The sequence below is a fragment of the Corapipo altera genome, unplaced genomic scaffold (assembly GCF_003945725.1).
Source record: "Corapipo altera isolate COAL_440 unplaced genomic scaffold, ASM394572v1 67, whole genome shotgun sequence".
Lineage (NCBI taxonomy): Eukaryota > Metazoa > Chordata > Aves > Passeriformes > Pipridae > Corapipo > Corapipo altera.
The window spans coordinates 7,081,885-7,105,211 of NW_020884906.1; the positions used below are offsets into that span (position 1 = coordinate 7,081,885).

At 53.6% G+C, this 23,327-nt stretch overlaps 1 protein-coding gene across 1 annotated transcript in view; it reads left to right on the top strand.

Moving 5' to 3' along the window:
• Positions 1-6,454: 6,454 nt before the first annotated feature.
• Positions 6,455-23,327, top strand: part of WSCD2 (WSC domain containing 2) — a 25,973-nt gene continuing 9,100 nt past the window's right edge. The window contains exons 1-5 of the mRNA XM_027652099.1: positions 6,455-6,505; positions 16,135-17,067; positions 21,232-21,346; positions 21,783-21,967; positions 22,899-23,020. Coding sequence (XP_027507900.1) covers positions 16,692-17,067; positions 21,232-21,346; positions 21,783-21,967; positions 22,899-23,020 — 798 coding nt within the window. The 5' untranslated portion in view covers positions 6,455-6,505; positions 16,135-16,691. The remainder of the gene's footprint in view (positions 6,506-16,134; positions 17,068-21,231; positions 21,347-21,782; positions 21,968-22,898; positions 23,021-23,327) is intronic.

A 23,327-nucleotide genomic window follows, 5' to 3' on the forward strand; every position in this document is an offset into this window, starting at 1 on the left:
AATAGGAATAGGAATAGGAATAGGAATAGGAATAGGAATAGGAATAGGAATAGGAACAGGGATGGGGACAGGAAGGGCACAGGGACAGAGACAAGGCCACTGCCAAGAAGCTACTCGGCTGCTGACTCTGAGGGGAAGGAGATGAGTATCTGGTTGTGTCAGACACAGCCTAAAACGTGCCTGGAGGTGCTTTTCCAGTGGGGAGGAGGAGAAAGTGGGGACAAACAAGCACTTTTCCCCATTCCTAGGGGGCACTCCAGGCTGTGAGATGTCACCCTGACCTGGCTCTGCAGCTCGTAACACTCCAGCAGAGCCAGGGTGGGAGCCAGTTACTATATTTGCTCTCACCACAACTGTGGCTTTTCTTTTTTTTCTGCTGGATTCTGCTCTCAAAAAGTAGGACACAGCCATTCCACGTGTCTGCTCCAAAGCTACATAATCTCCTGCCATGGGCTGGGCTGGGGCTGGCAGCACTCTGGCCAGGAGCAGGGTTTGCTGGATGCCTGAGGGATCCACGGGCACTGGATCCTGCACTGCCACAGCTCAGCTGCAGCAAGGGGGGGCTGGAGGGGATGGACACCCCTGGGGAGCCCCTTGGATCCTGTCCTGCTTGTGGAGGCTGGGGTTTTTGGGACCTTGGAGCCATGTCACCTGGGCCTGGGGACCACCAGGCAGTGATGGCCATGTGGCCCTTCCTCTCTCCCACTGTGATGCCCTGGCCAGCCATCCCACTGCCCTTATCCCAGCCCTTGGATGCTCCTCATCCTCAGAGAAGCTCAGAGCAAATCCCTCTGCCAGCAGCACTGACCAGGCAGGAGGATGAGAAAACAGGGGGGAAATGGGCATTTTTTAAGGTTTTCCTGAGTTTCCCCATTTCAAGCAGGAATAAGGCTGGACCTGCCTCACTGTGCCCCATCTTTTCCCCACCCTGAGCACAAACCAGACTCCGGGAGGGTGAAGAGCATCTCCAGCTGCAGCAGCAGAGCTCGGCAGTGCCCAGCACAGCAGGGGGAGCAGCTCATTTATCAGCCAGCGCTAAGGGATGATGCCAAAATCCCACAGCAAAGCCACGGGAAGCAGTTTTGCCTCTGAATTTGCTCCTCCACTGAAGCATTGGGACGAACCCGTGCACACAGATGGTTTGTCTGTTCCTCCCCCAGCCAAACACCTGCGCTGACTCCCAGAGCAGCTGCTGCTGGGAGGATTTAGGGACCTGCTCTACTTGGGGATGTCCTGGCCCACCTGGACCAAAATCACTCCCAGGGCCATGGCCAGGAGCAGCCACAGCCTCAGGCTGAGCCCCAGAGGCGCTGGAGGGGGGACAAATGGTCCCAAGGAAATGTACAGCCTTTCCATCTTCTCCATCCGTGGCTGAAGGTCTGTGGAGCTGCCTCTGCCTGGGTCGGAGGGCAGAGCATCACCCCGGCTCCAGCCACAGCATTTCCCTACATCCATCACCATTATCCCTGGCATTTAATCATGCATGACCCATGGATTTGCTGCAGGTATCAAGGATTTATTTCCCTGAATCCCAGATGCTCCAGTCCTGGGCGTGCTGCCCTCCCAGAGTGGGTCCTGGTGGATCCCAGCTAGACCTGGGCAAATCCTCCATCAGGCATGAAAATTCCCTCCTTCAGACACTTTTTCTCCAAAAGCCTGAAGTTTTCAGGGCAGGAGGAAATTCTGGGGGCTGTGAGGAAGGGTTTGGTGATGGTTTGGTGATGCCATTCATGGCAACAGGGCACAGTCACATGCTGGTGCCCGCTGTGCTCCAACAGGCAGCTCGCAAACTACAAAAACACATGAAAGACAAACCCAGATCCATCAATTAGTGGAAATAAATGGAAATTAAATCTCTTTTTGAAGTTTAAGGGAAGGTGCTGAGCTGTGGGAGTGGAGGCTGCAGCTCAGGACGTGCTTCTGATACTCATGGAGCACCAGGAGATACTCAGGACACCCCTGGGAGGAATCTTCATCACATTTTAGACCTCAGCAGCCCTGAAAAGTTAAGCACTGAGCCCAGGGTCACCCTATAGTAGCCCCATGGATTGCAAAATGCCCATTCCTGGTAAATTCCTGCATGGCTCAATGCTTTGTATTCAAAGGGCAAATGGCTCTCACGGAGGACAAGGAGCTTTAAACTAAAAGAGAGGAGATTTAAATTGGTTTTTAGGAAGCAATTCTTTCCTGTAAGGATGGTGAGGCCCTGGCACATATTGCCCAGAGAAGCTGTGGCTGCCCCATCCCTGGGAGTGTTCCAGGCCAGGTTGGATGCAGCATTCCCTCCTTCCCTGAGCCATCTCCTTCTGCCCCAAACCATCCCCTCCTGCCCCAAAATGCCCCCCCACCCTATTCCAGCACAGCAATACAGTCCCAGAGTGTTGGGTTTTAGAATTTATTAGTAGGACAATCTGATTTATGCCCTGCTGACAAATGGGATGTTGTATTTCAGGAGTTTATCCCAGGAGAACAAATAAATAAACAGAGCGATGGAAACCTCATGAATTTTTTAAAGAGCTTATCAAAATCTGTTTTTTTCCCCCTTTTTCCACTGGCAGAGTGGCTGAAAGGGGAAAGATCCCCTCCATCTGCATTCTCTGCACTTCTTTTCCCTTCAATCTCTTAATCCTCTTCTTTCCAGCTTTAATCCACACAGTTGCCTCTTTCTTGTTTGGGTGGGTTTTTTATCAATTCCTCCAACTCCAAATAATCACAAAACCAACACCAAGGCACTGTGTCCATCCTCTCAGCCCTGCTGCTCCAGGGAGCATCCAAAAAAGCCTGGCTCAGCGTTACATCATCCCAGTTCCTATTTTTTCCCTTTTCTCACCCTAAAATGACCCTCGATTTGCAGCCGTGGGGCATTTCTTGAGCTTGGCCATCCATCACCTCCAGGTCCCTCCCCAGGGACTCACGCCCCTGTCCTGACATCCTAATGAGTTAATTAAGGAAAACCAGGGCAGGAGAGGTGTGAGCCCTCTGGGGGATGCTTTCTGGGAGATGAATCTCCAGGAGAGGCTCCTGTTATTCCCAGAGGACCATGGCCACCACCTGCTTCCCAGGGAAATACCAGGATTGAGGAGAACTCTTGAGCACCTCACGGCGGTTGGAGCAGGATCACGGGTGGATTCCCATGCCAGAGAGCCAGATCCCAACATTCCCCTGCAACTGCCAAGGGCTGGTCAATCCTTTTCAGCACTGGGGATGGTGCCAGGGATGCCAGTGATACTCAGGGCACTGATACTCGTGCACACACACCCTGCCTCCAACCTCTCCAGAGCCCAAAATTCACCCCTACAAGCAATTAAACCCCATCAGAACAACCCTGCTTGACCTCATTTCAGTGATTTCAGCTTTTTCCCAGCAAAGTTGTAACAATGGGAAATGTATATGAAAAAGAAGAGTGGGAAAGGCACCAGCATGGCCAGCAGGAGCTGATTATTCCACAGCATTCCTCATTTCTGGGCATTATCCCCTTTTCCTGCCCCACACAGCTGAGGTGGAGCAGAGATAGGCACCAAAAGCACAGGATTTGCTAATTATTGACTTTTAATCAGCTGCTCCATGATAACCTGGCCCAGCTCCCTAGTCCAGGAGAGCCAGGATTGCAGGGACGTTTTCCACTCCCTGGGAGGTGGAAAAACATGGAGAAACACACCCAGGGGTCAGAGAGGATAGGAATAAGTAAATGACTGAAATGAGGCTCCTTGTCCTGCCTTTCCCTGGATGTCACTCCTTAGTGATCCAGTCTGCAGGCACCAGCCTCACCCTGGAAGGAAGGCAAAGCCTCCGGGAGACTCCCAGGGCTGGAACACTGCTGCTTCCTGGGGGCCAGTGGGAGAAAACTCTCTTTCAGCTTCACGTGCGCCCCCTCACCAGGAAAAAGTCAGCTACTAAAAAATTGACATTTCAAGTCACAAAAGGCCCAAGCTGTGACTTCAAACCCAAACTTGTTTTCCCACATCCTGGCTCATTAGTGGAGCAGAGCAAGAAAGCACCGAGCGACCCATTTAAATTTTAGATTCTGACCTTTCTGCTTAAGATCTTTTCAGACATTCTGTTTACAGCTTTTTTTTTTTTTATGCTGGCACTTCATAATCCTCAAAATGAGATTTGATGCAGCTTTTTTAATATTGTAATGCACCTCATCCTCTTTTTTCCCAGCCCTCCCGAGCCAGCTTTGTAATTAGGAGTTTCTAAAAAGACCATAAATGAGGGCTGCAGCCTCCTGCTGTGGTGGGGAGGAGGGGACAGTGACTCCAGTGTTCCCATTGGAATGGGGACCCAGAATTTACCCTTATCCAAGGAAAGCCACTCCAGTGCCAGGGCACTGGGAGCCACCAGCTCCACTCCCCTGGATAAGGTTGTTGCCAGGAACCTCCACAATCACTTTTGGCTCAAGATCCAGCACCCCTGACGTAGGGATTTATCTGGGAACACTTAAGGCTGATGTCAAAAGTCCCTTGTCAACAACCAAAAGGACTTTGGGGTCAAAACCACCCTGGAAGCCCTGCAGAATTGTGTCCTTCTGGTGCAGCATCGCTGGGAAAAGTGGAGTCCTTTGCACCACAGTCAATAAGGAAAATAGATTTGATGTCTCAGGAGGATCCTGAGAAGCCAAACTTTTTCTCCAGTGGATGCTGGTCTCAGGGGGAACTGCGCATCCCATTAGGAGACCTGGAATTGCGAGGACCCCTTTGGGGAGCTGCAGAGGGAGAAGACACCCCCGTTTTTATAAAATACAGGACAGAATTGCTGGTTTGAGGGGGAATGTGGGACTGTTTGGAAGCAGGGAAAACCCTTGGGTGTGGGACCCGCTGATCCAGCTGATGGCAGGTCTCATCTCCTCTCATTCCCAGCAGTCTCCTGCAGCCTTGTCCAGAGGGAGGGAATGCTGCTGGGGCTCTGCATGGCCAACCCAAGGAAACAAGTGCCAGGAGGATTAAAATAGTACAAAGAGCTCCTCAGCCCCCAGCCTGGAGCTGAGGCAGCACTCCCAGCCTGGTTTCCTATGGAAACGAGCCGTGGTCCATCCGCCTGCGCCTGCCTGGAGGGGTTTGGGATCCTCCTTGCACATGGATGCTCCTGCATCCAGCATGGATAGAGCTGAGGATGCAGGTTCCCTCGGCAGGGACAGCAGCAGGATCCAGCCTCTCCCCAGCTACTGCTTTCCTAAAACTCCTGCCTTGGGCTCCAGGGCTGGGGGCTCCCAGTGGGATGCATGAACCACCGTGGGCACGTTCCTCAGGGTCCTCCCGCTCCACTGGCACCTGGAAAATGCCCCCTCCAAGCCCACATCCCTGTTTGCAGCAAAGCTGAATGTGGGAGAAGAGTCCATGGCCATGGAAGGTGCTGCCTTAATCATGTTCAGCACAAGGTTTTCCTCTGGATCCTTTTTTAATTATCTCCTGACTTGGAGGGACTCGGTGTGTGCCACAGCCCTGGAATACTGAGGGAGAGGAATCCCCAGCAGTGGGCAGGGGATGGGGCTCCCAGCTCCTCCAGCACCCCTAAAAATCCTCCCCAGTGCTTAAAGCAGCCAATAAAAGAGATGAGGAAAAAATCCCCTCTCACCTTAATCTCTTTAGAGTTGTAATTTTTCTTATTCTCAGATCTTGACCATTTACAAATTAATTTTTCATTGATCTGACAGACAAAAAAACCCCCCAAACCCAACATATATGCATACTTACACATATATATTCCATTATATATTTATTTTATTTAGCTCTAATATGTTTGTTTATAGTGCTTATTAATGTTATTTATACACATTTCATCCAGACATCTCTACATTTCTATATCTCTCTATATTTCTATCTTTCTATCTATATATTTCCATATCTCTATATTTTTGTATTTCTATATATATAGTTATATTAATATTTATATTAATATTTATTTATTTATTCATTCATTTATTTGTTGAATGTCTTTTTTTCTCCTTGTTGGCCCCCTCAATAACTCTCCGGCCGATCCCGAGTGCCAAGACTGGGACAACACTGGGGATGGAGCCGGGTCCTCGTGGGGGTCCAGCATCACCCACCGCCCCCATCCTCAGCATCCCTGCCCGGGAGCCGCTTCCCGGCACATCCCGCCTCCCTAAAAAAAGAGGAAAAAAATATAAATAAATTTTAAAAAATTCCAAACGAGGTGGTGCGGGGGCAGGAGGGAAGGGGTTAAAAGGCAGGCGGGCGGCGGAGGGAGCGGAGCCGCTGGATGGAGACGTTAAGTACCGGCGCCCGGCAGCGGCTGCGGGCAGAGCCGAGCGGCAGCCGCCGGGCCGGGCCCCCCCCGGCCGGCACCGGCACCCCCGGAGCCCCCCCGAGAGGCACCGCAGCTCCCCCGACCGCGGGGCCGGCCCGCAGTGCGCACCCGGAGCCCCCCCGGCCCCGCCGCTCCCGGGGGCGGCCGCTGATGGAGGGACGGAGGGATGGATGGAGGGACGGAGGGATGGAGGGACGGATGGAGCGGCGGCGGCCGGGCCGGGCTGGGCCCGCGGAGGGTAAGGAGGAGGTGTGGAGGGGGGGGATAAAGGGGGCTCTGCGCTCGGGGTTGGGGTGCGGGGAGGGGACACCGCGGTAAAACCGCGGGAATTGCGGAAAAAAAAACCCCAACCAAAATAACAACCAGAAAAAGAGAGGACGAACCAAAAAACACCCCCACCCCGGGAAATAAAAAAAGATTAAAAAAAAAAAAAAGGAAATAAAAAAAAGAAGGGAGAAAAGCGCAACACGAAGCGGAGGGACTGGGGGGAAGGGGCGAGGGGTGGGGGGACAGGGGGAGCCCCCAGCCCGGGGCGGTGGGACCCCGGCCCGGCGGGAATGTGCGTGGGAAAGGGAAATCGCGGCTGCGTGTGTGGGAAGTTGAGGTGGGGAGGGGGGACCGAGACCCCCGCTGATGTGCGGGAGCTGATGATTCCCGCCTCATCCCGGCAGGGATTTTTCGCTGTTTTCTGCTGGTTTCGGGAGGGTTTTGCTTTGGAGAGGGAGAGAGGCGGGAGAGAGCTCCCCTCTTCCTCCTCCTCCCGAGACTTTGTGCGGGAATATCTCTGCAAGGGAAATGGAGAGCAAATATAATCTGTTCAAAAACCCCTTCTCTATTCATTTTCTTCTTTCCATATCCAAGCTGGCAACTTAAGGGAATATTTTAATATAAAGTTAAGCAAACCATATGTGCAGTGAGAGCAGAGGCTGTTGCAGAGTGGCGTGAAGGTAACCTTGAGCTGAGCCTTATAAACCCTTTCCTCCGTGAAGGCAGGATTAAATAAACTTTCCTGGCAATCCAGAGCTGGGAATCACAGCCTGGCAGGGGGGAGCCCCCAGCCCCAGGGTGTCCCCACCCAGCTTGGCCCTGGCCCACCTGCACCTTCTCATCCTGTGAGTGTTGTAACCTTCTCCTCTGGGGGGATCTGTGTCCAGTTATCCTTTATAAGGAGCTGTCCTTTTCCTGAGCTTGGGAAAGCTCTCTCCTGACTGAGTTGGTCCTTGGAATGTCCAACACTGTTGAGCACGAGGGGCTCCTCTGAGATGGGGTTCGTTAGTAGTTATTAGATTTTTTTATATATGTTATATTTTATATATTATTAGCAGGTTTTGTAGTTTTTATATACATTATATTATAATATTCTATGTATTATTAGCAAGTATTATGTTTGTTATATATTGTTCTATTTAATATATTTTGTTAGCAGTTATTGTGGGGTTTATATACATTATATTATATTCTTTATATTATTAGCAGGTATTATGGCTTTATATATAGTATTGTATTCTATATATTAGTCACTCTAAGTTTTATATACATTATATTATAATATTCTAGATACTATTAGTTATGCTGATCATGCATGGGCCTGGGGTGCCCAGGTAGAATTTTTGGATGCCTTTCCCAGATTCTGGAGCCCAAGGAGTCAGGTCCAGCTGCAGCATCAGGGCTGCAGGTGCCTGTGTCCAACACAGAAGTTCCCAGGTTTCCCTGTGCTTTAGGCTTCCTGATGCTCAGGGGACAGGAAAGTCCCCTTGGAGCCCCTGTCCCCTCACAACCCAGTTGGGGTACGTGGGTGGTTTTCCTCTCCCAGAAATAAAAGGTTTGTCCTTCCTGGAATATCTTTTCCCCAACCCTGGCAGCAGACTGGAGGCCACCAGCCCTCGCTCTCACCGTGGCCTCCAGCCCACAGGCTCCAGCCAACCTGGAATGCTCCCTCCCCAGCACTGTCCTCTGAGGTTTCCTTCTCCGTGATTTCCTTTCCCTGTTCACTCCAACTTCACTGGAGCCAAATCTCTGTTGCCACTGTGTCCCCAGGGCCACCCCTCAGCACCTCCAGGCTCCCATCCAGAGTCACACTTCCCGTGGCTGAGGCAGGATCCCCTTCTGCAAGGTACAGCCGCCATGGGCATCTCTCCCAGCTCGGTCCAGATCCCAGGAAAATCTCTGCTTCTCCTAACCTCCATCCCTCTTAGGACTGCCAAATCCTCAGTCTCCCTGAGCTGTTCAGGGAGCTGGTTCTGCTCTGGGATAGGAATCTCTGTGCTTTGGTATCTCTGTCACAGTGTGTTGGCCCCCTCTGGAGCCAGGAGCTCAGCCTGGGAGCAGGGAAGGAGTGTGGGGCAGGAGAACCTGCTCTGTGCTGCTCAGCCAGGGGTGAGCCTGCAGCACTCGTGGGAATGGCAGATCTCTCCCGAAACTGGGCCTTCCATCTCTTCCATGCAGCAGGATGCAGGAAAAGAAAGGAATCAACCCTCCTGGGAAAGGAGGTTTTAAAGCAAGGGCTGCAAGAAATCATCCTTCTCACTCTATTAATGGGCTGCGAAGGCATTGTCTGCTGCCTGAAAAGCTCGTTTGTTAATTGCCCCAGAGCTGCCTCTAATCCTGGATTAATGAGGGCTGAGGGAAATCTCCATGGAGGAGACCTGAGTGTGGGCTTTGCAGGCAGATTTGGTTTGGTTCTGCCCCATCCAGGGGGTCCTTGGGGTGTTCATCATGGACTGAATGTGGTGGGTGCTCCCGCAGCGCCCATGGAAGATGTTTAGTTTTAGATGGGGGGGTCACACTTCCCAGCTCCCCAGTGATGTCCCCATGGATCCCATCATGGTCTCTGTGGGATTTGTGCTGCTATAAATACCACAAGGGATGGTCTTGTAGGTGCTGCTGGTGGGGTGCATCTGGATTTCCCTTTGGGAAATATCCTTTTGATGCATCTCATCACCTTTCCGAATCCCAGAACCAGGAGTGGCTCCAGTGCTCAAAACCTCGGGATAAAACCACTCGGCTGCTCTGGTTTGGCTACGGGGTTTGTTCCTCATCATTAAGCACAAGGAGAAAAACAGCAGCGTCGTGGCTTTCCCTGGAATAAAGAGCTGTCAGGCTCTGGATGTGCCGGTGGCTGCGGCTCAGGGCTGCTCTGCCACTGTCACAGGGATGGTGCAGGTGTCCGTGAGTGCCAATGATGGAGTGACCAGAGAATTTGGGAATGATGAGCATCTTCCAGGGATGGTTGTCAGTCCTGGCACCACCTCTGGAAGAGGTCAGCCCTTAGATCCTAAACCTCCTCCCGTGGGATTGAGGCAGCACTTAGTCTGGGGGGAGTTTTGCTGAGCCAGCAGCTGGCTGGGATCCAGCTGTGTCTCCCTGAGGGACAGCCCTGGCCTTCCTCCCATCCTCCTCCTCCTCTCCCCGTGTGAGCACACCCCCTCCCATGCAGGGCTTGGCTCACTAAGTCTGACTGAAAACCGTAACTGGATTTTGTAGCCTGGGCATAAAATACCCAGAACATAAGACACATTAAAACTCATTAGGTTAAGCCCTTTCACAGACACTCAGAATCGTCTGAGTGAATTAAATCACCTTTTTCACAGGGTTTAAATGTCCAAAGGGACATGCAAGGGTGGGAAGAAGGGGGAGAGGGAGACTAGGGAGTCAGGATTTATGTCCCTGAGACCCCCAGCTCTGGGGTGACCTCTCCCAAATACCACTGTATGTCACCCCCATCCAAGCAGATTTCCTGTTCTGGCCTTGAAAGGAAAAACAGGGAAATCATAGGGAAATGGAGGTTTCTCAGCCTTGCACGAGGGGATGGAGTTGATGCCGGCAGCAGGGATGCTCAGGGAGGGATGCTGGGGGTGAAGGTTGGGCTGATTATTCATTCTTATTGCTGACAGCAGTGTGGAATCCTGCTCCCAGCACCCAAATTCAATCAGCCCTGGTACTAAACAAAGGAGCTCCCTGCTCCTTCCACAAACATTCTTCCAAAAGAAACCCAGCAGATGGGATAATGCTGATGGAGAGAATCAGATAACGGACACAATTGGAGTTGTGGCAGATGAATTAATTAAAGTGAAAATGATGTTGTGAATTCGGGTGCATTTCAGCAGCTGGGATGGGGATCCTGGGTACCAGGGCTGTGGATCTCTGCTGTGCTGGCTAATTTACATCATTCCATGACTCCCTATATCCTCCCCCTGCCCAAATCTGTGCAATACTTGGCTATTTCCTTCCCTGCCTTTGGCTTTTTAAATGATTCATGGCTTAAACCAGTTTTCTTTACGAGCTGCTTTCACACATGTGAGGGGAATTCAGCCTCCAAGAGGCTGGAACGTGTTTGGATGGAATTGCAGGTGGAGGAACAGAGCATGAAGCAAAAACCACTCTTTTTGGCTCTGCTTGGACCATTTTGGAGCAAAATACACAGAGAAAGCAGCAGTCAGGGAGGTGGGATTACCTGGGAATCAGTGGCCTGAAGGCGACAGCATTTCTGTGCTTCCAGGGGCTGGAAACACCCTGGATTTGATTTGTTTTGGGAAGCACTCACCTGCCCCTGAGTAAATCCCCTACCCCATGTCATCTAATGGCTGTGGGGTCTGGGATGAGCATCCCTTGGGCAGGAATCAGCATCCTTTCTGTAGGGCTCAGCATCCCTTCGGCTGGGGTCTGGGATACCTGTGGGAATTTGCAATGCCACCTCAATGCCATGTTTAAAAATGCAGTTGAAGTTGCTTAAATCAGCTTGATTAAACAAAATTGCCCCTCTGGGATGTGCTGCAGGCCCTGGGCTTGTGCAGCACTGTCCAGTCACCTCGGTGCGTTGGAATAACCCAGGGCAGGATCCAGCCCTGTGTTCCTGGATTTATTTATAACTCAGCTCTTGCAGAAACAGGGCTGGTGCCCTGTGGGTTCCATCCCCTGGAGAGCGGAGGCAACACGAATAGAAGGTTGTGCAATCAGCACGACCTCATTTCTGAGGAGCTCCAGGCCTTTTGCAGCCGTTAATCAATTAGTCTGGGGCAGCCCTGTCCCTCTGGATGAATGATCTGCGATCTCTCCGGAGCTGGGGCCTCATTCCCATCTGGACTTGTGACCATGGCTTCCCCTGGCCCTGGGCAAGTGCTGAGACCTTCAATAAATCTTCTGCAGAATATTTAAAATTCAGGTTTTGCCTATAAATGAAAATCAGCCACCTAATTCCAGACCAAACCCTTCCATGGATTCCTAGCAAGGAGAAAGATTTACAAACCCCCCAACATGCTTGGAAATCCTGCACAAAAATCCATTGGCAGATAGGCAAGTCCTGCCCTGGATTTACAAATCAGGCCAATAAGTCCCAAATAAGAGGGTTTTCCTTGGTGGTTTGGCCTATGGAAGGGATTTAGAAGCTCCACAGGGAAGCACATGCCTGGGGATGTCTGACTGCCGAGGAACAGGATCTGATCCCGGCACAGCTCCTTGGGATGAGCCGTGACACCCGAAAGCTGCTGAGTCAACTGTTCTTAAGCCTTCCCCCGGCAGAGGGGATGCACAAACCCATTTCTCAGCAAAATTAAGGCAGAGAGGAGCTGAATAAATAAACTTTGCTTTGATTGGAAGGCTCAGTGTGCTCTGCTGGCCCTGGGAGAGGCATCGGAGAGTACTGGAGGCTCCAAGGGAGATGCCTCAGATGGTCCAGTTGTTCCCTGCTGCAGTGGAAACCTCCACGTCCAATGGTTTCATTCCCAGCCATAACATATTTAAATGTAAAGAGTACTTAAATTCTGCCTGATGCATCTCATTTGCTGCTTCTGCTTTAGAGAGTGAGAAAGGGTGAAAATCCATTTCCATGGGGTTGGAGTAGACGGTGGCAGCTTTGTCTGGGAACTCGGGCTGCCCAGTTTCTCCCCAGCAGCAATTCCAGGCTCCCACTGCAGGACAGTCCTAGGGAGGGAGGTTGAAAGGCTTCAGGGATGCCAGCACAAGGTGCCCAGTGTCCCTGGGGTTTCATACTGGTGTTACTGGTTGGTGCCATCACACCAGGGAGGCACGAGGGTGTGAGGCCACAGGAGCTGCTCTGTGTTGTGGAACTGAGGGTGGGGATGGAGGGACGTGGGGCTTTCTGGTGGTCCCTGCACCTAAGTGGGTGGCTTTTGGGTGACAGCAGGTCAAGCCCTGTGGACTGGGTCCTGTATCCCATGAACTGGTCCTTGCACTCCATGCTCTGGGTCTTCATATCATCCCATTTCCAGGTCTCAGCAGAAGAATTTTGGGGGGATACTGGGCTGTGCACCCAAAGATGCTCAGCTGAGTGCAGGACCCTTCTTCCCCCACTCCCTGAGGTGTGGGGCTGAGGTTGGTACCTGCGTCACAGCCTTCCCGTGGGACAGGGGCCCCCATTGTTGTCATCAGACTCCATCCCATCCCCCTGTGTTTTAAAGCCCTATTCTTTCCTTGTCCCTCTGATAAGAAATGCTAATGATGTGATGAAATTGGATAGTTCCATCGCCTTCTCCTTCTAATGGAATTCTTGTGTTGGTTAATTTGCTGTTTTTAATGGGCTGATTGTTCTCCTGCCCTGGGGGAACCACGTGAGCCGGCGGGCGAGTTTGGCCGTGGTCAGATGTGAGGTGGTGCTTGAAGACAACTGAACCTTGGTGCCCAATAATTGCAGAGCAATTTGAAGACAAGACCTAAATGTATAATTTATTGGTGCCTCACTCGTCCCAGTCACTCGCAGTGGCAGAGACGCTCCCTCACTCATCAGAGCCCCCTTGGACCTGTACCCACCTCCCTGTGCATGGGAGGGATGGATAAACCTGGAAAATTCAGGAGGATTTCCTTGCCTCCTTGGCCTCAGGACTGCTGACACCGCAGAGGGAGGTGGGTTGAGTGTGGAGCGATGCATAGTCTGGTATCTCACTGCTGGGATGAGGATTTGGGTTTGGAGTGACGCTGACCTGGGCATCCCACTGCTAGGATGAGGATTTGGGTGTGGAGCAATGCTCAGCTGTTTATGCCACTGCTGGGATGAGGATTCCAGCTCTTGGCAGGAGCGTGGTGATGGGGGTCAGTAAGGAAGCAACCCCTCATCCCAGTTGGACCCACTGCCCGAGAAATGTTCGCCCTCAGCTCTGCTGTGCTTTGGTTCTGGGTGCCAAGGGGGTCTGGGGCAGCTGGGAGGGACACCCCAATCCTGGCACTGCCAGCTGGGAGAGTTTTCCAGCCACACAACTCCCCAGGGCTGGATCCATCCTGCAGGATCCAACCAGAGCCCTGTGACAGGGACAGAGGGTCACAACGAAGCGAGGGCTTGGGAATAAATCCCCTCCCTGGCCTGGCTGTCCCAGCAGTTTTCCAGACAGCCTTTGCAGCAGCCGACGGAAGGCCATGCTGAGGACATTGTGCCGCGCTGGCTCAGGAATGTCCCCGTTTGCTTCATTAGTTTGGATGCCAAAGTGTGTCACCACTGTCTCCCGGCCATGCCATGGGCTGGGCTGGCACCAGCGCTGCTCCCGAACACAGCCCGAGTGGGATGCAGGCAGTGGGGGACAGGATGGAACCCCTGGGGACACTCCCTGCGACAGGTGACAGTGGTGATGGGGACCCAGAGTGGCTGATCCTTCACCCAAAGCTGCTGCACTCAGGGATGGATCCATCCCTACAACACAGGGAGCGCAGGTGGGAGGCAGGGAGTGGTGTTGTGCAGAGCTTCCAACATCCACATCCATCAGCTCCCAATATGCCCAGCCCCTCCTGGGATTGGTGCCAGTACTGGGGGCGTTGGTGCTATTGGGAGCATTGGTGCTGATACTGGGAATATTGATGATGATCCTGGGAGCATTAACACTGATATTGGGAGTGCTGGTGCCCATACTGGGAGCACTGTTGCTGACACTGGGAGTGTTAGTGCCAGTGTTGGGAGTGTTGATGATGATACTGGGACTGCTGGTACCAATACTGGGAGCACTGTTGTTGATACTGGGAGCATCAGTGCTGATACTGGGAGCACTGATGCTGACACTGGGAGCACTGGTGCCAACCTGGGGAGTGCTGGTGCTGACACTGGGAGTGTTGATGGTGATACTGGGAGCACTGGCGCCAGCTGTATTTGCCACCCTCACTGCCTGTGAGCCCTCAGCAGCCGAGGAGTCGGAGCCGAGCCCATTATCTCCCACAGACAATTAGCAGGAGCATTAATGGAATATATGCAAATGTGCAGTAATTGACCTGCGACTCCACGGTTCATGATGGAGAAGGATGAGCTCCAGATGCTTAAGGAGAGTCATTTAAGCTCCTTTTTTATATGCTGCTCTTCCTTGCTGAGCCTGGCAGGCTCCAACCTGGGAGGGGAGGAGGGTAGATGGCAGTGGAAACACTGGGGAGTGGGGACAACCCCCAGACATGCTGTTTGCACCCCAACCCCCCCCCATGTTCAGCTCCAGCAGGCGGGTTTGTTCTGTCATGGAAGGGGAAGCTGTAATATTCCTGTCCAGGGCCAAGCACCCTCAGGTCCACTGGACCACGGGGCTGGGGATGTTTGCCCTCCGTGGTGGGGCTGGACCACCCTCTCTGCCCATGTCAAGGTGCCACCTGCTCCTGTGTCCTGCACAGAGGTGCCTACACATGGAAAAGCCCAAATGCCAATCTCCTTGCTGGGCTGCTACTCTGAGTTTCCTCAGCCTTTACTCAGGCCATGTTGGCTCCAAGGGAACGGGTGGTGTGGGTTTGTGCCCACCACTGCTCGGACCCTGCCTGGCCCTGAGCTCCACCGAGTTCACCAGGCAGAACCAGAGGTATTTGAATAACCACTGTGGGAACCCAGATTAAAATATTGATGTATAATTCATGCCATATGTTCCACCAATATTTTTTATTTAATCAACTGAAGACAGATGGCAGGAACACGGAGGCCATTAAACTAATGGTACTTTGTCTTTCCATTTATTTCCGTCTCCTTTCCTAAAATAAGACAAGACCATGACAGGCAGCACACCCTGGGCATGAGACCATCCCTGGCACACTGATGTGTCAGCAGGATGTGATGGCACTGCCATTTCCCATGTGGTGTTATCACAGGAAGGGCTGGAGTAAATTTTCCATAGCTGGGGGAAAAATACAGAGGAATCCCATAGCTGGAGAAATCCCATGAGGATTCCCATGAGAGAAGTCCAGCCTGGCTGAGCTGGAGGAGATTGTCCCTTCCCTGGGCTCGCCTGTCCTTCCTGTACCAAGAGCCACCAGAGATGGCCCTGGGTAGCCCTGGTGTTCCCAGGGCAGCAGGGGGTCCACCCCAGCTAGCAGGGTGGGAATGGGGATGGTCCTGGCTGGAGGATAGAGGATGTCACGGCAAAAGCCTCCCTGGGGCCATGAGGGGCTGAAACACAGCCACAGGGAGAGTCACACATGGATGTCATGCTCCCATGGAATCTCCCAGCCCCAGGATGCCAGGTGCTGGAGAATCCACTGGCAGCATCCTCCTACCCTGTTGTCCATCCATGGATTTCACTTGGGGTGCTGGTGAAGAGATGTTTGGATCTAGGGGTGAAATGTGCATGTGCATGAGTGTGGGTGCAGAGCTCATCCTCCTGTGGGTGAAACTGGGAATTCTGCACATGTCCCAGAGCTGTCCTGTAGCTCCTCTCCTGCACAGCAAGGGAGAGACCTGTGGGCTTTGTGGTTTGAGTTCAACCCCACACCCCTGTACCCACCAGCATCGCTCCCACTGCACCCAGTTACCTGTCTGGGGGAAGTGGAAATGCCCCTTTCCAGGGCTGGAAGGCAATGGAGAGCCTGGCTGTCCTTCCTCACCCCACAGAGGGACAGGGACCACCATCCTCCCCGTGTCCTGGGACACTTTCCTGAGTGTGCCTCTCTCTGTTGGACTTGCAGGTGGAGATTTCTTGCCCTGGGAGTGAGCTGAATGGGGCTCCCTTAGACAAAGGGTCCCAGTCAGCATTCCAGGCTCCAGACGCGTCCAGGGACTTTTCATTCTTTGTCTGAAAGGGCAGCGGTGCCGTTCCCATTAGAGCGATGCCTGACGGAGCCGGTGCCACCGGCGAGCGAGGAGCTGCGGCAGCCGATCGGCTTTCAAATCACCTTCAAACCTCGATTTCCTCAACATGATCCCTCCATCGGCCCAGTCTCCGGGGCACAGCCGGGGGGCTTTGCCGGGAGGAGAATAATCCGGTGACAGCCAGCGCTGGAAAAGCCCCGGACACGGCGAGGGGGCTCAAAATCCACCTTTCCCAGCACTCCAGGACTTTTTAGACTCGGGCAGTAGCTTTGCACGGCCTCACCCTGCAGCCCCCACTGTGATTTCGGGGCACTCATCTGCTCTCTAGGATCCAGCACCAATCTAGAGGGGGTGAAGCCCCCCTTGGAGCATCCCCGGGGCCGAAGAGCAGCTTCCCCGCGGCGCCGGCTGCCGGGGGAGGGATGAAGACGCTATGGCCAAGCTATTAGTAAAACTCCAGCGGTACTTTCGGCGGAAACCCGTGCGGTTCTTCACTCTGCTGGCTCTGTATCTGGCGGCCGGCAGCTTGGTTTTCCTGCACTCCGGCTTTTCCGGGGAGCCCACGGTCCCGGGGAGCCCCCGCAGCCCCGCGGGGGGCGAGGGGCCGGGGCTGCCCTACCTGGGGGTGATGCAGCTGAGCCGCGGCTTCAAGGCAGCGGCCACGATCCCGGGGAGGGTCCGGCGACACGGCCCCTGGTTCAAAAGCACCTCCAAGGAACCGGCGGAGAGGGGAAAAGCCAGGGACAACGGCGGCACCCGGAGCCGGGCACTCAGGGGCAGGAGCGGCCGCGAGAAGGAGGAGGACAGAGGTAAGGGCTGGGGACACACGTGTGGGGGGGTGGTGGTCCCTTCTTTTTGCCTTTCCTAAGGGAACATCATGAGCCGGGGCAGTGGTCACTGAGCTGGTTTGGCTGTGTATGCCTGCCAGGAACACATTCCTGAGGATGCACCACCAGGAACTGTGTATTTATTTATAAACCATATGCATGTGCTACTAGAGCGCTGAGGTTTTCCCCCCACATCCCAAGGGACTCCCTGGGGTGCAGCACCTCACTTTGGAGGCCACCAGTCCAGAGGATGTTTCCAGAAGGATCTTCTCCCTCCTTCCCTCTCTTTCCAAGTGCCAATAATCCACTTTTATTTTTCCGTCTTCACACTTTCCCCCTTGTGCATTACCAAGCTCCAAGTTGTCCCTTGCTTTTTGGGGGTGCCAGGTGAGGGAGTGCTGCACCCCACCTTCCTCCCATCTTTGGCTGTGCCAGAGGCCAAATTTGATTTTCATTGTGTTGGCTCTAATGAACACAAACCCCAGATTTATGGGCTGTTTGCACTGTTGGAGTGTTAAGGCAGAGGTTGGCTGTGATTCCCATGCAGGCATGGAAGTGCAAACAGTGCTGGGATTTGGACTCTGGAGTCAGGAGATCCCTGCCTGGCTGCTGCCTGTGCTGTCTGAGGTGTTGTCAAGTGGGTCCATTATTAATGACCAAGGATAAGCGAATGTAGTCATTCCCATCGATTTTTAAAATGCCATCTATTTATCCTGCAGGCAGCCGTACACAGCTGGAGCTGCACACTCTCACGGAATTCGGGTGGCTGGGAGCTGCCATCCTGTCAGGTTTGGCATGCCCGAGGTTATCCAGCCCTCTGGCACCCATGAGCACCCGGTGCCAGTCACCCAAACACCCCCTGTGTCCCCTCTCTGCTCTGCAGCCCCACTGGGGAAGGACCATCTCTGCCTGTGGCTGCTCATTCCCCTCTCCCAAGGTCCAGGGGGTGGGAATGCATATCCATGGGGACCCCTAATTCCTGTAATGGTTGCACCAGTCCACACCCCCAATCCAGGCTTGCTCCAGAGTTGCCCCATGGGCTGGGCACTTACAATTCTCTGAGCATCCCAGTCTGGGAGATTCAGCTTTCTGGACTCTTGATGGAGCAGGAGGTGTGGATGGAGAGAAGCAGGAACCCCCAACCCTGTGGTTTCACAAGGATCCAGGCTTGGTCCCCCCCAACCTGGGCTGATCCCAGGGCATGAGGTGCTCCTCCTCAGCCACCAGCCCCACAGCAGGTAAAGTCCTCCATGCATGATCCAGGCTTGGAAACCAAAGGAAAAATATCTTGAGGTGCTTACAGGACTTTCTCCTGCTAAAACGAGCTGAAGATGGTTCCCCTCTTGTATCCCTGTGTCGAGGGGTCTCTGAGGACATTTCAGTGGTCACATCGCTCTTAATGCAAATTGACATTTAGTGAATCCCAAGCAGATGGTCCCTGAGCTGTCAGACACCATAAGGACCCCGAGCAGGCTCCAGTCCAGGCCATATGCACCGTGTCCTCCACAATTAACCCCGTCTGGCACCACCACCTCCTGTGCCCGATCACAGGGGATGCAGGGCTGGCTTCATTGGATTTAGCTGCTCCCATGTGGTCTGGAAACATCATTTCCCCCTTTTTAACCACTCCATGAGCATCTCGGCAGCTCCCGAGCAGGATGGTGTGGAGAAATTCTCCGACTTGAGAAATCCCATGTGCCCGCTGTGCCTGGTGTGCCAGCAGGGCTGGGGGAGCCTCAGGGGATGGGCTGAGCACCCCCTCGCTCCCCTGCTCTTCTCCAAAGCACCGGGATATCTGGCAGGAGCAGGCGGATTTAATGGTGCTGGTAATTAGGCAGGGGACAGCTTAACAAGGCGGCTGTGGAGGCTCTGCCACGTGAGATTGTTCCAGAGGGAATACGGCTCCGAAAGTCAGCTCTGCTTTCCTGAGTGTGATGTGCGACTCCCTTCTCCCTCCTCCTCCTCCTCCTCTTCCTCCTCCTCCCTCTACCGGCAGCGTCAGGCCTGCCAGGGAATGGCTTCAGCTCATCTGCTTCCCCATGGGAAGGAGCATCCCTGTGGGATCCCTCTCTCTCAAACCCGGGAGAATTTCGAGGCAGTGAGGCAGGGGAAGCAGGCACTGTCCCCAGCCCTCAGCCACATCCATCCCTGTCTTTTACTGGACATTTCCAGCCATTCCCAGCTATGACACACAGTCAAGCAATGCCATGAGGAAAGGGAGAGCAGACACTCCAGGCACACAGCCAGAGCAATCCCTATATCCCTGGCTCCTGGAAGAGTGGGATGTTTGGAGAATTTAATGACAATTGCTGCGTTGATCTGTCTGTTCACACCCTTGTTTCCAATGTGCTCCAAAATTCTTCCTGATGCCATGTGAGCCGCGTGCTGGGGCAGCCCCCCCTCTCTTTGCAAGCTGTGCTGAACCCACTGCCTGCCTCTCAGCATCAACCCCTTCACTTCTGCCCTCTTATGTCCCTAATTATTCCAGTTGGCTTCCCAATAAGTAACAGCACACATATGTCAAGAGCAATGGATTGAAGGTAATGCACATCAGTCACCAGCTCGGTGCAAGTGACTGGAGAAATCCTGCCCCCGCTGGATCCGTCAGGGCTGGAATGTGCTGACCAGCCACAACCTGCCCAGCCCTGAGGAAATGCCACGTTCTGCTGGGAGTGATTGGGAGTGATTGGGAGCAATGAGTTATGGCCTTGGTGGTTAAAGTTATCAGGCACATTTCTCTCTGTCTTCCTCCTCCACCTTCCCCCAGGCTGGCTTGGGAAGGCTATTGCAGCTCTGGTGGGCAATGGGGGGGCCTGTGTGGGGCACACCATGGATGGGGTGTGCTTGGTGAGCTGGGTCAGATGTGGAATGCAGGGAGGGGGTGAAAAGTATTATCCCATAGTGTGGTTTCGAATTGGAGTGGCACAGATTAGATACATGGAACAAATAATTCCCTGTGAGGCCCTGGCACAGGTTGTCCAGAGAAACTGCAGCTGCCCCACCCCTAGAAGTGTCCAAGGCCAGGTTGGACGGAGCTTGGAGCAACCTGGGATAGTGGAATAACAAGTGAATTATTGCTGTTATATTCACTGAGGTTGCACACCTGGAACAGGGAGTGAGGTGAACCGGACTGGTTTGGGCTTCCATACCAGTTCTGCCATCACTGCTGGGCCAGTAAGACCCAGCCACTGGTCCCAAGTGCCATCCTCCCCTCTCCCTGGAGCACCCACTGGGTGTCTGGCTGAACATCCTTTGCCAGAACATGTTAATAGACACCTCATTAGCTGATTACTGATGGCTCGTCCCACAGCTCCCCTACCCCGTTCTCCTGGAGCAGCAGTGGCAGTGAGGATGCTGAACATCCCTGGTCCAGCTCCGCATCCCTGCATTGATCTAAGGCATCTCCCCGCAGCAAACACTCAGGTGGGAGCAGGAGTAGGGCACTAACAAGGGTGCTAATGAGGGCACCTAACGAGGAGGCTGAGCAGGGACAGCTCATGGACCATCTCACTCCTAACAAGAGCCTACAGCCGGCGCTGAATGTCGCCGCAGGCACGCAGGAGATGGCTCTTTGTGCTCAGGTTATTGGGAAAGGCTACATTTGTCAAGTAAATGATTTTAGTGTGACTTCATTCAGCTCTATTCCCTCTCTCCTGGCATCTTCATTTACTCTCAGCACAGGCATCAGCCTTTACTTTGCCAAGTGTCAGTGCTGGACAAACATCCTCTGCTCCCAGGCTGGGGCTGGGGAAAATGAGCCGCTGGCTGAGGAAAATGTGTGTTAAATGATATTTCTCCAGTCTGCCCAGCCCTGTGCTTCTGGCAGAGCAGGGTGAAGGAGATGGGTTATTTTCCTACGTAGCTCATCTTTTGGAGCAGCTTTGCTCAGCTTGGAGGCTAACGTGGAGGAAAAGGAGGAAGAGGAGAATCCTCAGTGCAGAGCCACAGGATTCCTTCTATCCATGAGGGTGTTCCTGGGCTTTAGCCACCTTTCCCTGTTTGTCGTACCCAGAGCACGTGTTTCCAAAGCAAACAAACAGGGTACATTGCGGCACATCCCTATTTAGGGAATAATCAAGAGGAGGTGGGAATGGGTGGGCTCAGCCCCAGTGGGTTCTTACCCCCCTCTCTGCTCTCCACCCCCAGCACGATACATCGGCTGCTACATGGACAACACTCGCCGGCGGACCCTGCGTGGGATGTCCTTCTTCGACTACAAGAAGATGACAGTCTTCCGTTGCCAGGACAACTGTGCTGAGCGGTAGGGCAGGGCACTGTGTCTCCAGGAATCCCTGCACACCTTCTCCATGAATCCCTACACAACATGTCCATCAATCCCCGCACAACATCTCTGTCAATCCCTACACACTGTCTCCATGAATCCTTGTACACCATCTCTGTCATTCCCTGCACACAGAATGCAATGCAATAATAGGATAGGATAGGGTGGATTGGAATAAGATATGATAGGATTGAATAACAGGATAGGATAGGATAGGATATTTTCGGTTGGAAGGGCCCTACAATAATCATTAGCCCAAAAATTAACCCTTGGGATGCAGCGCTGCTTCCAGTGCTGCTGGTCATGAGCAGGCTGTGGCACGGATGCTCCTTCAAAATCCCCAGGGAGTCCCCTATCCCCCTCTCCACAGGGGGTATCCCAGGAATGTCTGAGCCCCCCATCTCCCTCTCCACAGGGGGTACCTCTATGCAGGACTGGAATTTGGCGCCGAGTGCTACTGTGGGCACAAGATCCAGGCGTCAAACGCCAGCGAGTCCGAATGTAACATGGAGTGCAAGGGGGAGCGGAGCAACACCTGTGGTGGGATCAACCGTCTCTCCATCTACCGCCTGGAGCTGGCCCAGGAATCCGCCAGGAGATGTAAGTCAGTGACATCCACACAGCTCCTGGCTCAGCCCTGGAATGGGGGAACCCCTCGCGGTGCTGGAGGGGTGATCCCAACATCTCTGTGCCATGTAAGCTGGGTCGTGGCTCAGTAGGAGTGGTTTGAGAGAGGTTCAGGTCTGTGGGGGGGGGGTAGTTTTGCTCCTGCAAACCAAAGGAATCCCCCTGTGAGGAATGCTGCTGGATGGGGCAGGTTGGAACAGGGATCCCCAAGGACCCCAGTGGAAATTCAGGGCATTTTGGGGGACTTCAGAACACGATCTCTTTCCTGACCATCAGTGCATTCAGTGTGTGCTGTGGGATGAAGGATGTGCGGGAGCTCCAGACAGAGCCGAGGGTGCTCCCTTTCAGAGTAGCTCGTTTAGCTCCCAATTAGGCAACTCTGTAATTACCCACATTTGCTGCTTGTCTTTCCTCATTCCCAAACAGTGGGAAAGAGGGTGGAGCAATCAGAGCTCCCATCACCAGGAATCCGCAGTGGGGCTGAGGTTGCCCAGGTACCGGGAGTGGTGGGATGGGACCCCTCAGGGCACAGATCCCGGGGGGACCAGCCCAGCCCCCGTCCTGCAGTCCTCTCTGTTTCCACCCCTCCTGCAGCTCGGGATCACCGAGTTGATAAAAATAGCGAGGCAAAAATAAACCCGACTTTGCTGCCGGGGTTTTGCTCTGATTTTGCACCGTAAGCAGCCGGGCGAGCGCGTCAGCCAACGCGGCTGCACCGCCGGAGGGGGCCGGGAGCCGGGGAAAAGCCGATGGAGCGGCGGGAGACGGGAATGCTGCGTCACGCAGAGGCTCCTGCTCCCGAGCCTGGGGCACACAGGGTGGCAGCGGTGCCATTTTGGAGTGCAGTGGTGTCATTTTTGGGGGGCAGTGGTGCCAGGGTCACTGTGGCCTCTTTCCCTCGCAGATGGCAGTGCCATATTCCGGGGGTGCTTCCGCCGGCCGGACAACGTGTCCATCGCCCTGCCCGCCAGCCAGCTCATGCTCAACATGTCTGTGGACAAGTGTGTGGATTTCTGCACTGAGAAGGTACTGGGGCAAAGATGCTGGAAGGATGTTGAAAGGGTACTGGAAAAGGCTGGAGTGAGCTAGAAGGGTGCTGAAGTGATGCTTGAAGGGTGCTGAAGTGATGCTTGAAGGGTGCTGGAATGATGATTGGAGGGTGCTGGAATGACAGTTGAAGGGTTCTGGAATGGGCTTGAAGGGCAGTGGAATGGGCTGGAAGGGTGCTGGAATGATGCTGGAAGGGTGCTGGAATGAAGCTGGAAGGGTGCTGGAATGATGCTGGAAGGGTGCTGGAAGGGTGCTGGAATGATGCTGGAAGGGTGCTGGAATG